At 45.2% G+C, this 13818-nt stretch overlaps 1 protein-coding gene across 1 annotated transcript in view; it reads right to left on the bottom strand.

Annotated features, from left to right (window-relative positions):
* Positions 1-13818, bottom strand: part of LOC119954499 (rho GTPase-activating protein 21-like) — a 296828-nt gene that overhangs the window by 113642 nt on the left and 169368 nt on the right. The window contains exons 9-11 of the mRNA XM_038779786.1: positions 9798-9959; positions 6573-6684; positions 1733-1790 (exon numbers count right to left, since the gene is read on the bottom strand). Coding sequence (XP_038635714.1) covers positions 1733-1790; positions 6573-6684; positions 9798-9959 — 332 coding nt within the window. The remainder of the gene's footprint in view (positions 1-1732; positions 1791-6572; positions 6685-9797; positions 9960-13818) is intronic.

Genomic DNA, 13818 nt, shown 5'->3' with positions numbered 1-13818 from the left:
ATAAAAAAAAATATTGATGCTTATTGATCAGTTGTACAATTCCAAATTCAGTTTTTTGTCCTAACAGAAATCATTCACTTATCCTAACATAAAGAACATGACCCATGAATCTTTAGGGCTGGATTTTCATCCTGGAGGCAGGTAGCAGGAGTTGCAAAAATTCTTGGAGCAGTCCACCCACCTTAGGAGAAAAAGTGCCCATAAGGACAGGATTTTCATTATGGCGGAGGTAGTAAACACTGCGGTCAGGCCAGCCAACCTGGAAAAATGCACAGAGGTAGCCACAGGGGCTGTTGGGTGCGGAGATGGTCCATTTAAAAAGCCCACATCACTGATGTGGGATTTTGTCCGAGTTCAAGTAAACACAAAAAGGCCCTCCAGCCCTCATGCTCCATTCATGTCATGACATGGAGATACCAGCGTTGAACTTGGGTGAGCACTGTAAGAAGTCTTACAAGACCAGGTTAAAGTCCAACAGGTTTGTTTCGAATCATTAGCTTTCGGAGTGCAGCTCCTTCCTCAGGTGAATCCTGAATCAGCTGAGGAAGGAGCTGTGCTCCAAAAGCTAGTAATTTGAAACAAACCTATTGGACTTTAACCTGGTTTTGTAAGTCTTCTTTCTGCACCTATTCATGTCACTTCATGCCCCCTACCTCTTATGGCCCCGTGCCAAACTATGGTATTTCCGTGCCCATTCACCCATTCCATATCATTTAGCAGAAATTAAAGCGATAGTAGGATGTGCAAAAAACTTGAACAGTCACTCATTTATACTTCCACTTTTGTCAGAAAAACTCTATTTTACTACAGCCAATAAAAATGGCAATTATCCAGAACTATTAAAGTGTTAACAGCAGAAACTGCAAGCACCTGAAACCACTTTCTCTTGTGTAAATAAACATTGTGAAACTGACAACATAGATTAGAGAGCCAGATCTGTCAATCAAGCAAAGTTTTTTCTGGCGTTCAGCCATTTCAACAAGCCAAAGTTTTCAGGGCTCTCAGCCAAGCCTTATTATGTATTCTTGGCTGACAGCCCAAACCCACATGAAAGTACTAAAACACTTGATTATGAAGGGTATAGGGGATGTTTAGGGGAAGCAATCTTTGAATGGGGCAAAAGGAGGATCCTAAATTTGCCTTTCAAAAAGATACCCTCATGCAGACTATGATTCAGGGAACCCATGAGGCGCCGCAACCCATTACTCTTTAAAAAGCTGGCAAGATTCCATGAAAATTGTAGAGGGCTAGTTGATGGCTATCCCCAAAATGTAGTTGGCCAGGTCAGGAGTGCAGGGCGTGATCTTTTGAACCAGTGATGATGCTGTAAAGAACTTTTTGCATGTATGGTAAATCAGCATTATTCATTTGTTTCTTCGGAATTAAATAAAGGCTGTTTTTCCTACTAATACGTTTCTGTGAAACATGGATGACAAAAGGTCATAATCGGAAATGTTAACTTTTTTTCTCTCTTCACAGATGCTACCAGGCCTGCTGACTACTTCCAATATTTTCTATCTTTATTTCAGGCTTCCAGAATCTGCAATTTTTTGATTCTGTATGGGTGTTTCTTAGTTGGTGTTATGGTGGCAATTTAAGAAACAGGTTAATGAGGTTCATCTACACCTTCTGTACTTTGTAGTATAAAGTATTATTAATGATGATTCCACTGGTAACCAATACTGTAAATCACTCATTTTCCTTCACTTTCATTTGTAAAATCAACTCTTACCCCATCCATGAAAAAGTTCCTCAGGAGCTTCAGACTAGGAACCCGTTTTGGCAATTTCCTAATAAAAATGAACAAGAACATAACTAGGATCAGAATATATTAACTTCCATGGCATATCCTCATCCAATTATCATGGAATATGGTTAGGAATTATAACTATTATTAGGTCACACTTACATTTTGTTTCCTGTTGTAAAAAGGTATGCATTATATTCATCACAAATGTTGAGTCCATAACAATGTACAAGGTGTGTTCACACACAGGATTTCTTAGTGATAACTAGTGTGAAAGGTGGTGCATTATCTCATCTTTTAGTGAGATTAATAACACCAATGAAAATCAAGACAGATAATTCAGATGATCAGTCCCACAAAAAACGCCGTGTTTCTTTTCAGGTGCAGTACAGCCTGACGTGCACATCTGGTATTTTGTTCTTATTTTAATTTTAATTGACTCTGCCACATTAAATGGGTCTTGGCCTTTAAAACATGCTTTCAGCTGCAGATCATAGAATCCCTACAGAGTAGAAGGATGCAATTCTGCCCATCGAGTCTGCACCGACCCTTCGAAAGACCACCCTACTTAGGCCGGATTCCCCACCCTACTCCTGCCATCCCACCCTAAGTGGCAATTTAACATGGCTAATGGCTAATCCATCTAACATGCACATCTTTGGACTGTGGGAGTAAACCGGAGCACCCAGAGGAAACCATGCATAAATGGGGGGGGAAAGAGAATGTGAAAACTCCACACAGACTGTCGCCTGAGGTCATAATCAAACCCGGGTCCCTGGTGCTGTGAGACAGCAGTGCTAACCACTGTGCCACCACAAGATTCCGACTGCAATTATTTTTTTTAATGCACCGTACAATGATTCTGCTAATATGGAGATAGCGTACAAAGAAAGGGGTTAAAAGGATATTGTGTACCAGTGCAGTACTACTTCAGTTGTATCCAGAAACTGAGACATCACCAAGAAGCAGACAGCTCTACCAAATTAAAAATACAGTTAGAGGCTATGTTAAACTTCCAGATTCAGGTTTCTTTCTTTAATGTGAGCAGTGTTTACTGTATTTAAGGGGTAATTGTAAGCTATTTTGGGTGTGATGTTAAAAAGTTTAAGATTGTGTTTATAATAAAAGTTTTGTTTTAAAATAGCAAATCCCTATTTCTTCCTGCAATCACTCCTGGAGCGAAATATTCTTTCCAACAAGGCTTACAAAATTAAATATTGGGGTTTCGGTCCAGTATCCTAGTCATTGTTGGGGTCTGGTCTAGGATCGTAATAATAGTCCAGGCACCTTTTTTCCCAATTAGACATTGACTTTTTAAAAGAAATAATTTATATTCAAAATTTTCATAAAATATCAACAACAAAAAGTAACAACATTTTTTACAGAGAACAAAAAAAAAACACAGTACCCCCCCCCCAATACACAAAGGAAGAGGTAAATTAACCCCCGCCATTCGCACAAAACACGCGCCCGCCCCTTCGACAAAACCCCCCATGTATACATAGAGAAAGAAATAAATCGACACCCGCCATTAGCATAGAACAACTATGCCCGTCCCTCCGGTCCAAAACAACGAAAAAAACCCCCACCGGGCTGCTGCTGCTGCTGCTACTGGCCTTTTCCTATCGTTCTGCCAGAAAATCCAGAAATGGCTGCCACCTCCTGAAAAACCCCTGCACTGATCCCCTTAGGGCAAATTTCACCTTCTCTAATTTAAGAAACCCTGCCATATCGTTGACCCAGGCCGCCACGCTTGGGGGCCTCGCATCCTTCCACTGAAGAAGAATCCTCCGCCGGGCTACTAGGAACGCAAAGGCCAGAACACCGGCCTCTTTCGCCTCCTGCACTCCCCGCTCCACTGCAACCCCAAAAATTGCGAGCCCCCAGCCTGGACTGACCCTGGATCCTACCACCCTCAACACCGTCCTTGCTACTCCCTTCCAAAATTCCCCCAGCGCTGGGCATGCCCAGAACATATGGGCATGATTTGCTGGGCTCCCTGAGCACCTGATACACCTGTCCTCACTCCCGAAGAACCGACTCATCCTTGTCCCAGTCATGTGAGCCCTATGCAGCACCTTAAACTGTATGAGGCCAAGCCTTGCACAAGAAGAGGAGTTCACCCTCCCCAGGGCGTCTGCCCATGTCCCCCCCTCTATCTCCTCATCCAGCTCCTCCTCCCATTTACCCTTTAGCTCCTCGACCGAGGCCTCATGTTACAGTTGTATAGGACTTTGGTTAGGCCACATTTGAAATACTGCGTGCAGTTCTGGTTGCCACATTACCAGAAGGATGTGGATGCTTTGGAGAGGGTGCAGAGGAGGTTCACCAGGATGTTGCCTGGTATGGAGGGTGCTAGCTATGAAGAAAGGTTGAGTAGATTAGGATTGTTTTCGTTGGAAAGACGGAGGTTGAGGGGGGACCTGATTGAGGTCTACAAAATTATGAGAGGTATGGACAGGGTGGATAGCAACAAGCTTTTCCCAAGAGTGGGGGTGTCAGTTACAAGGGGTCACGATTTCAAGGTGAGAGGGGGAAAGTTTAAGGGAGATGTGCGTGGAAAGTTTTTTTACGCAGAGGGTGGTGGGTGCCTGGAACGCTTTACCAGCGGAGGTGGTAGAGGCGGGCACGATAGATCATTTAAGAGGCATCTAGACAGGTATATGAACGGGCGGGAACAGAGGGAAGTAGACCTTGGAAAATTGGAGACAGGTTTAGATAAAGGATCTGGATCGGCGCAGGCTGGGAGGGCCGAAAGGCCTGTTCCGGTGGTGTAATTTTCTTTGTTCTTTGTTCATCCGTCTCCTGCATCACCTGGTACGCTGCCGAGATCCTCCCCATACCAACCCACACCCCCGAGAGCACCCTGTCCTCGATCCCACGCGGCGGCAGCAGAGGAAACTCCGCCACCTGCCGCCTGACACCCTTACCTGCATGTACCTAAAGGCGCTCCCCGGGGGGAGCCCGAACTTCCCCTCCAGTGCACCCAGGCTCGCAAACTTCCCGTCTACAAACAGGTCCCTCAACCTCCTAATACCTGCCCTGTGCCAACTCAGGAACCCGCCATCAATTCTCTCCGGTACAAACTGGTGGTTGCCCCGTATCGGGGCCCCCACCTCCCCCCTGTTCCGTCCCCATTGCCCCCACATTTTGAGGGTAGCCGCCACCACCGGGCTCGTGGTATACCTCGTTGGAGGGAGCGGCAGCGGCGCCGTTACCAGCGCCTCTAGGCTCGTGCCCACACAGGACGCCATCTCCATCCTCTTCCATGCTGCCCCCTCCCCCTCCATCACCCATTTACGCACCATTGCTGCATTGGCAGCCCAATTGTACCCACAGAGGTTGGGTAGCGCCAGCCCCCCCCTATCCCTGCCCCGCTCCAAGAACACCCTTCTCACCTTCGGGGTCCCATGTGCCCACGCAAACCCCGTAATGCTCTTGTTAACCCGCCTGAAAAAGGCCTTCGGGATAAGGATGGGGAGGCACTGGAACAGGAACAGAAACCTCGGGAGCACCGTCATTTTGACTGACTGTACCCTACCCGCCAGAGACAGCGGCAACGTGTCCCACCTCTTAAACTCCTCCTCCATTTGCTCCACCAACCTTGTGAGGTTAAGCTTATGCAAGGCCCCCCAACTCCTGGCCACTTGAACCCCCAAGTACCTGAAGCTCCTCTCCGCCCTTTTCAGTGGGAGCCTGCCAATTCCCCCCCTCCTGATCCCCTGGGTGTACCACAAACAGCTCGCTCTTCCCCAAGTTGAGCTGGTATCCTGAGAAATCCCCAAATTCCCGGAGAATCCCAATCACCTCCAGCATTCCCCTCACCGGGCCCGCCACATACAATAGGTCATCCGCATAGAGCGACACTCGGTGCTCCTCCCCACCCCGGACGAGCCCCCTCCAATTCCCCGGCTCCCTCAGCACCATAGCCAGGGGTTCAATTGAAGGGGCAGGGGGGACAAGGCCCTGCCTCGTCCCTCGAAATAGCCGAAAATACTCCGACCTCCTCCTATTCGTGGCCACGCTCGCCATCGGGGCCTCATACAACAGCCTCACCCAACTAACAAACCCCTCCCCAAACCTTTCCAACACCTCCCACAAGTACCCCCACTCAACCCTATCAAAGGCCTTCTCCGCATCCAGCGCCACCACAATCTCCGCCTCCCCTTCTACCGCCGGCATCATTATAACGTTCAAGAGCCTCCTTATGTTGGTGTTCAGCTGCCTCCCCTTCACAAACCCTGTTTGATCCTCGTGGATAACCTGCGGCACACAGTCCTCTATCCTCACGGCTAAGATCTTTGCCAACAGCTTGGTGTCCACATTCAAAAGTGAGATCGGCCTGTATGACTCACACTGCAGGGGATCCTTGACCCGCTTAAGAATCAAGGAGAAGACATTGACTCTTAACATTAACATCATCATAATAATAATAATTGCTGATTGCCACAAGTAGGCTTCAATGAAGTTACTGTGAAAAGCCCCTAGTCACCAAATTCCGGCGCCTGTTCGAAGAGGCCGGAACGGGAATTGAACCTGCGCTGCTGGCATTACAAGCCAGCTGTTTAGCCCACTGTGCTAAACCAGCCCCAGATTTGTAATATAACTAATTTATCCAATGTATTTTCATGCCGTGCTTGTTACTTGTATTTTCTAAATAGTTCAGATCCTCCCATGTCACAAAATATTGGTCTTGTGGTCTTTGACCTGAGTGTGTGACATGCTTTTAATGTAATTATTGTAATCATGAATTCCTTATGAAGAAACACTACGGCTTTTTACCATACATTCGAATGAGAGAACCTGTCCATAAAAAAAAACTTACGAGTACACTTTTCCCTCATCCCGATATGTATTCAACCCTTCATCACAGGACTTGGACCTCTCTGTTGTTATGGCAAGAAGGTAAGATGAACGTCGACTAGCTTTTATGTTGCCTGATTAAAGAAACAGAAAATGTAATAGACAATAAATCAGATTTTGAGGCCATAACAATACCTACAGCATGAAATGGTCAGTTCTCTGTTACAATTTGAATGCAGTGGCTGGAGTGCCATTGCCAATATTGAATGTGCATTGGCACCTGCTATATTTTTGTTCATTGTTGATTATAGATAATGTACTGCAGGTTTCATAGGAAACTTCAAATACGTAACATTAATTGTCAAACAGTTTGTACCAGTCAAACAGATCTTGGGCTTTTCTTAGATAATGGGTATTGGTCAAGACATTTCATTCCCCATTGGCTCCCTGTTAATACAATCAAACTCGACACTATTAAAATGCACATATAGAACTTTACTGTAAAAACACACATGAGACAGCATCCCAACTTCCACTCCAGAAATCAATTGACAGACTCGCGTTCAACACTAATGAATTCAAGTTAACCTATTTCTAGGAGTCTGCAAATTTTACTGGATAACCTTTGGTTTCCAAACTTCCCTATGCCTAGCTTGATGTGTCCCCTTACAGCATGAAAGATTAGAAAGCCACAGCATAGGGAAATTAACTAGGCTAGGAATCCATATCTTACAGTTACAATGTACTTCACAATGGAATCAGCTAAATTTAATGCCTTTAAAAAGTGCTCTACGCTAAATATCGGAGCTAATTCCGTTGAGTGATGATTGAACGTCACAATCTACACTAATTTATTTAACTGCCATTATTACCAATAATTTTTCATGCAAATTCTAAATTAATTCATATCAATATATAATTTGACAAACAGCCACATTCCAAGAAAGAAAACATTAAGAAGTTCAGCAGTTCACATTTGTTTCCCTTGATCTTCAAAACCTACAGTGGCAGAACTGCAACGTGATTCATTAGCTGGGAAATATTTTAAGGTGATTTTGAGACTCAATAAGGCATTGGGTAAATAGAATATTGCACAAAAGCATAAGGGGAAATTTATTGGGAGGTAAAACATCTCAATTTAGTGAAGGTTTAGCTAGACAGCAATTTTAACATTTCCCCACATAGAAAGTGCCTTGATTTTTGTTTATTCTGACCCAATCTGCAGCTTTTAAGAGCAAACCTGTGCTATTGTTACTTTCTGGTAAAAGGATCACAATAGGATGCCCTCTGTAAATAAAATGAATAACCTAAATATATTCCATTCTCAGAAATTAATGCCATATCCAAGAGATATTGAAAGGTGAGAATAATGCCATTACTCAATCCTCTCATGTTACATTAGATCAGACAATTAAAAAGCCAAAATCTTATCATTTTCACAGCCCCCAGCAGTTTTGAACTACATTTCAGGATACATTTTTGTATTGTGTTTAATATGCACTTTTAATTTTGGGGGGGGATTGGGGAAGGGGTGCACATTACACTCAAAGACTGCTGTGCATTAAGAAGTCATACATCTTCCTTTACTGATAAAAATCATTTGTTTCAGTATTATATCATTACATAGTCAGTGTCTTTAAAAAAAATAATTCTAGGGATCTGGCCGTTACTGGCTCGACTGCCATTTCTTGCCTATACCGAATTGCTCTCGAGTAGTTGGTGATGCTTTATCTTCTTGAACTGTTGTAATCAATGTGGAGTAGGACAGTACACCCACAGCGCTGTTAGGGAGGGAGTTTCAGGATTTGGACCCAGTAACAGTAAAGGAACAGCATTATATTTCAAAGTCAAGTTGGTGGGGGGCTTGGAAGGGAACTTCCAGGTGGCGGTGTACCCATATGTCTACTGCCCTTGTCCTTCTAGATAGTAGAGGTTGCGGGTTTGGAAGGTGCTGTCGTAGGAGGCTTGGTGAGTTACTGCAGTGCATCCTGCAGATGGTACACATTGCTGCCACTCTATGTGAATATTTGTGGATGGAGTGCTAATCTTGAGATCAGAAGATTTCTTGTCATTTTCAGATACAGATTAAAGGGTGATGGTACATGTACCAAGTTTCCCTTTGGGATTTGTTTTACTCAACAATTAACAGCTGCAGTGGGCATAACAAGCTATACTGGAACAGCCTTCGGTACTACTGCCAGGGCCCAAAATCTTTGCAGTACTTTATTTATTTGTTCATGGACGGCACGATAGCACAGTGGTTAGCACTATTGCTTCACAGCTCCAGGGTCCCTGGTTCGATTCCCTGCTTGGGTCACTGTCTGTGCGGAGTCTGCACGTTCTCCCTGTGTCTGCGTTGGTTTCCTCTGGGTGCTGCGATTTCCTCCCACAGTCTAAAGGATGTGTAGGTTAGGTGGATTGCCCTAGTGTCCAACAAGGTTAGTTAGTCCAACAAGGTGAGTTACTGGGTTATGAGGGTGGGGTGGAGGTGTGGGCTTGGGTAGGGTGCTCTTTCCAAGATGGTCCGAATGGCCTCCTTCTGCACTGTAAATTCTATGACTCTATGGGATGTGGGCATCGCTTGCAGAGCCAGCGTTTATTTCCCATCCCTGAGGGCAATTGAGAGTCAACCACATTGCTGTGGATCTGGAGTCACCTGGAAGCCAGACCAGTTAAGGACGACAGATTTCCTTCCCGAAGGGACATTAATGAACCAGATGGGTTTTTACAACAATCGACAATGGTTTCATGGGCACCTTTTTTAGACTTTTAAGCAGAGTTTTATTGAATTCAAATTTCACCATTTGCGATGGCGGGTCCCCAGAGCTCGACTTTGGGTCTAGGGATTACTAGTCCAGCAATAATACCACTACGCCACTGCTTCCCCTTAATCCAGTGCCTTCAGTCCTTTCTTGGTATCATGAGGAGTGAATTGAATTGAACTGAATTGACTGAACACAGACATCTGTGATACTGGGGACCTTGGCACCTCTGGTTGAAGATTGCTGCAAATGCTTCAGCCGTATCTATTGCACGCCCCATCATTGGGGGGGGGGGGGGGGGGGGGGGGGGGGGGGGGAAAGGAAAAGGATATTTGTGGAGCCTCCAGTGAGTTGCTTAATTGTCTACCACCATTCTCACCTGGATGTGGCAGGATTGCAGAGCTTAAATGAATCTCTTCGCTTTGTCTATTGTTTGCTGGTTATGCTATAAAACATTAGCAAAATTAGTTCATATGCAAACTCACTGCAATCCTGAGAGTAATGCCGTGAGTAAACGAAGGGGAAGGTGAAAGTTGGAGAAGCAGGACTAGTGATGATAGTTGGAGCTGAATTCTGACCACCGGAAACAACAGCTGAGGCAGGGATGTGACCTGCCACCAGGTCAATACTTGGACTTGTTGGTTCATCTGTGGAGGAAAAGAGATGGAGGCAGAAAACAATTAATACATTAAACAACTACATCAATGTTATACAACACCTTTATACATTACTTCATTCAGAGGAACAAAACTGTTAATTATTCACAGGTTTTGTACATTAATATAATCTTTACTGTCACAAGTAAGTTTACATTAACACTGCAATGAAGTTACTGTGAAAAGCCCCTAGTCGCCACATTCCAGCGCCTGTCCTGGTACACGGAGGGATAATTCAGAATGTCTAAATTACCTAACAAGCACATCTTTCAGGATCACTGCATAAACACCATTTGCAAATCAATTCTTTCACACCTCAAACCAATTATCAACAAAAATAATATGTCTGGCTATTAACTATTTAAATGCGGGTATCAATATTTTTGTCATTTCCTTACACTAAACAGCACAACATTACAACTTAGGTAGAGTCCGGACAAGAAATATTTTTTATACCCATCAGATTTAAATAGAACTTTAACAGAAGATGGAATTGTTTAAGACTGGCAGCCATGGAATCTTCATAGAATAGGGATAATGGAATCCTCATAGAATAGGGATAACGTACACAGCAAGATCATAGTTATTACCACTGCAATAAAATTAAAACCATTAGATCTTACAGAACAGAAAGAGGCAATCCAAAACTAAATCAATTTCCCCATAGACATTTATATTTATCTGCAGTACATAATTATCCAGATTTCCCTTAAAAGCTGCAATGGTTTCTGTTTCAACCACTCTTTGTGGAGAAAAAATTTCCAAACTAAAATAATCCCTTGTGCAAAAGTATTTCCAACTTCTCTTCACTCTAATGCAATTTTAATCTGATTTGCCTTGTTCAACAACTCCTCGACAAAGCAAATAATTTTTCACTAATTGTCCTATCAACACACTTCAGAATTTTATAAACGTCTATTAAATATTCTCTTAACTTTCTCTATTCCAGTAGAGATAGTTCCAATATCTCAAGTAACTCCAGACAACAAATGAACAGATCAAAAATTAATATGACATCTGGAAATAGAAAATATTTCTATGGAATCCAGAGTCCATTTTTTTTTCTGCAGGGGGCAGCAGAGCAGAGCTTCTGATTGGCTGTTCCGGGGAGATTTGTATACGTGGTGCGGTCAGCGTAAGTTGAAGGTGCACCTGCATCAGTGACCCGAGGAGTTCGACGGAAGTCAAGCATCCAGCAGGGGGCAGCAGAGCAGAGCTTCTGATTGGCTGTTCCGGGGAGATTTGCATACGTGCAGTGCGGTCAGCGTAAGTTGAAGGTGCACCTGCATCAGTGACCCGAGGAGTTCGACGGAAGTCAAGCATCCAGCAGGGGGCAGCAGAGCAGAGCTTCTGATTGGCTGTTCCGGGGAGATTTGCATACGTGCAGTGCGGTCAGCGTAAGTTGAAGGTGCACCTGCATCAGTGACCCGAGGAGTTCGACGGAAGTCAAGCATCCAGCAGGGGGCAGCAGAACAGAGCTTCTGATTGGCTGTTCCGGGGAGATTTGCATACGTACATTGCGGTCAGCGTAAGTTGAAGGTGGTTTGTGAAGGGGCTGTTCTCGAGTGACAGCTTTACCCGAAACACTACTTACGTAGTGTCTCCCACCCATCCTCCTCCTCGAACCAAAAAAAAAAAGTTCTGTCCGTTGGATTGCTAAACTAACAAGTTTTTTATTTTTATTTTTCAGTAGTTGGAAAGTTAGTTCAGTGGGAATGGAGGCTAGGGCAGTTGAATGTTCCTCCTGCAGAATGTGGGAGGAAAGGGTCACCTCTAGTGTCCCTTCTGACTACATCTGCGGGAAGTGCACCCAACTTCAGCTCCTCGAGAGCCACGTTAGGGACCTGGAGCTGGATGAACTTCGGATCATTCGGGAGGCGGAGGAGGTTATTGAGAGGAGTTATAGGGAGGTAGTCACACCTCAGGTAAAAGAAGAAGGTACCAAGCATAGACTACTTTCTAAACGGTGAGAAAATTCATAATGCCAAAGTACAAAGGGATCTGGGAGTGCTAGTCGAGGATTCCCTAAAGGTAAACATGCAGGTTGAATCTATGATTAAGAAAGCGAATGCAATGTTATCATTTATCTCAAGAGGGTTGGAATATAAAAGCAGCGATGTGCTACTGAGCCTTTATAAGGCTCTGGTTAGGCCCCATTTGGAGTACTGTGTCCAGTTTTGGGCCCCACATCTCAGGAAGGACATACTGGCACTGGAGCGTGTCCAGCGGAGATTCACACGGATGATCCCTGGAATGGTGGGTCTAACATATGATGAACGGCTGAGGATCCTGGGATTGTATTCATTGGAGTTTAGAAGGTTAAGGGGAGATCTAATAGAAACTTACAAGATAATACATGGCTTAGAAAGGGTGGACGCAAAGAAACTGTTTCCGTTAGGCGAGGAGACGAGGACCCGTGGGCACAGCCTTAGAATTAGAGGGGGTAAATTCAGAACAGAAATGCGGAGACATTTCTTCAGCCAGAGAGTGGTGGGCCTGTGGAATTCATTGCCGCGGAGTGCAGTGGAGGCCGGGACGCTAAATGGCTTCAAGGCAGAGATAGATAAATTCTTGATGTCACGAGGAATTAAGGGCTACGGGGAGAATGCTGGTAGGTGGAGTTGAAATGCCCATCAGCCATGATTGAATGGCGGAGTGGACTCGATGGGCCGAATGGCCTTACTTCCACTCCTATGTCTTATGGTAGATGGGTTACCGTCAGGGGAGGGAGAGCGAACCGGCAGGCAGTGCAGGGATCCCCTGTGGTCGTTCCCCTCTATAACAAGTATACCATTTTGGATACTGTTGCGGGGTAAGCAATAGGGCACAGGTCTCTGGCACAGAGTCTGTCCCTGTTGCTCAGAAGGGAAGGGAGAAGAGGAACAGAGCACTTGTCATTGGGGACTCCATAGTTAGAGGAACAGACAGGAGGTTCTGTGGGAACGAAAGAGACTCACGGTTGGTGTGTTGCCTCCCAGGTGCCAGGGTTCGTGATGTCTCTGATCGTGTTTTTGGGATCCTTAAGGGGGAGGGGGAGCAGCCCCAAGTCGTGGTCCACATAGGTACCAACGACATAGGTAGGAAGAGAGATGGGGATTTGAGACAGAAATTCAGGGAGCTAGGGTGGAAGCTGAGAGCTAGAACAAACAGAGTTGTTATCTCTGGGTTGTTACCCGTGCCACGTGCTAGTGAAGTGAGAAATAAGGAGAGAGAGGAGTTGAACACGTGGCTACAGGGATGGTGCAGGAGGGAGGGTTTTGGGTTCCTGGATAATTGGGGCTCATTCTGGGGTAGGTGGGACCTCTACAAACAGGATGGTCTTCACCTGAACCAGAGGGGTACCAATATCCTGGGGGGGGAGATTTGCTAGTGCTCTTCGGGGGGGTTTAAACTAATTCAGCAGGGGGATGGGAACCTAAATTGTAGTCCCAGTGTACAGGATGTTGAGAGTAGAGAGGTCAGGGATAGGGTTAAAAGTTCGAAAGAGGGCACCGGCAAGCAGGACGCTGGTTTGAAGTGTGTCTACTTCAACGCCAGGAGCATCCGCAATAAGGTGGGTGAGCTTGCAGCATGGGTTGGTACCTGGGATCTCGATGTTGTGGTGATTTCGGAGACATGGGTAGAGCAGGGACAGGAATGGTTGTTGCAGGTTCCAGGATTTAGATGTTTCTGTAAGAACAGAGAAGATGGTAAAAGAGGGGGCGGTGTGGCATTGTTAATCAAGGAAAGTATTACGGCGGTAGAAAGGACTCTTGAGGACTCGTCTACTGAGGTAGTATGGGCCGAGGTTAGGAACAGTAGAGGAGAGGTCACCCTGTTGGGAGTTGTCTATAGACCTCCGAATAGTTCC

The sequence above is a fragment of the Scyliorhinus canicula genome, chromosome 19 (assembly GCF_902713615.1).
Source record: "Scyliorhinus canicula chromosome 19, sScyCan1.1, whole genome shotgun sequence".
Classification (NCBI taxonomy): Eukaryota; Metazoa; Chordata; class Chondrichthyes; order Carcharhiniformes; family Scyliorhinidae; genus Scyliorhinus; species Scyliorhinus canicula.
The sequence above is the reverse complement of the archived record's forward strand: the minus strand, read 5'-3'. Positions and strand labels throughout refer to the sequence as shown.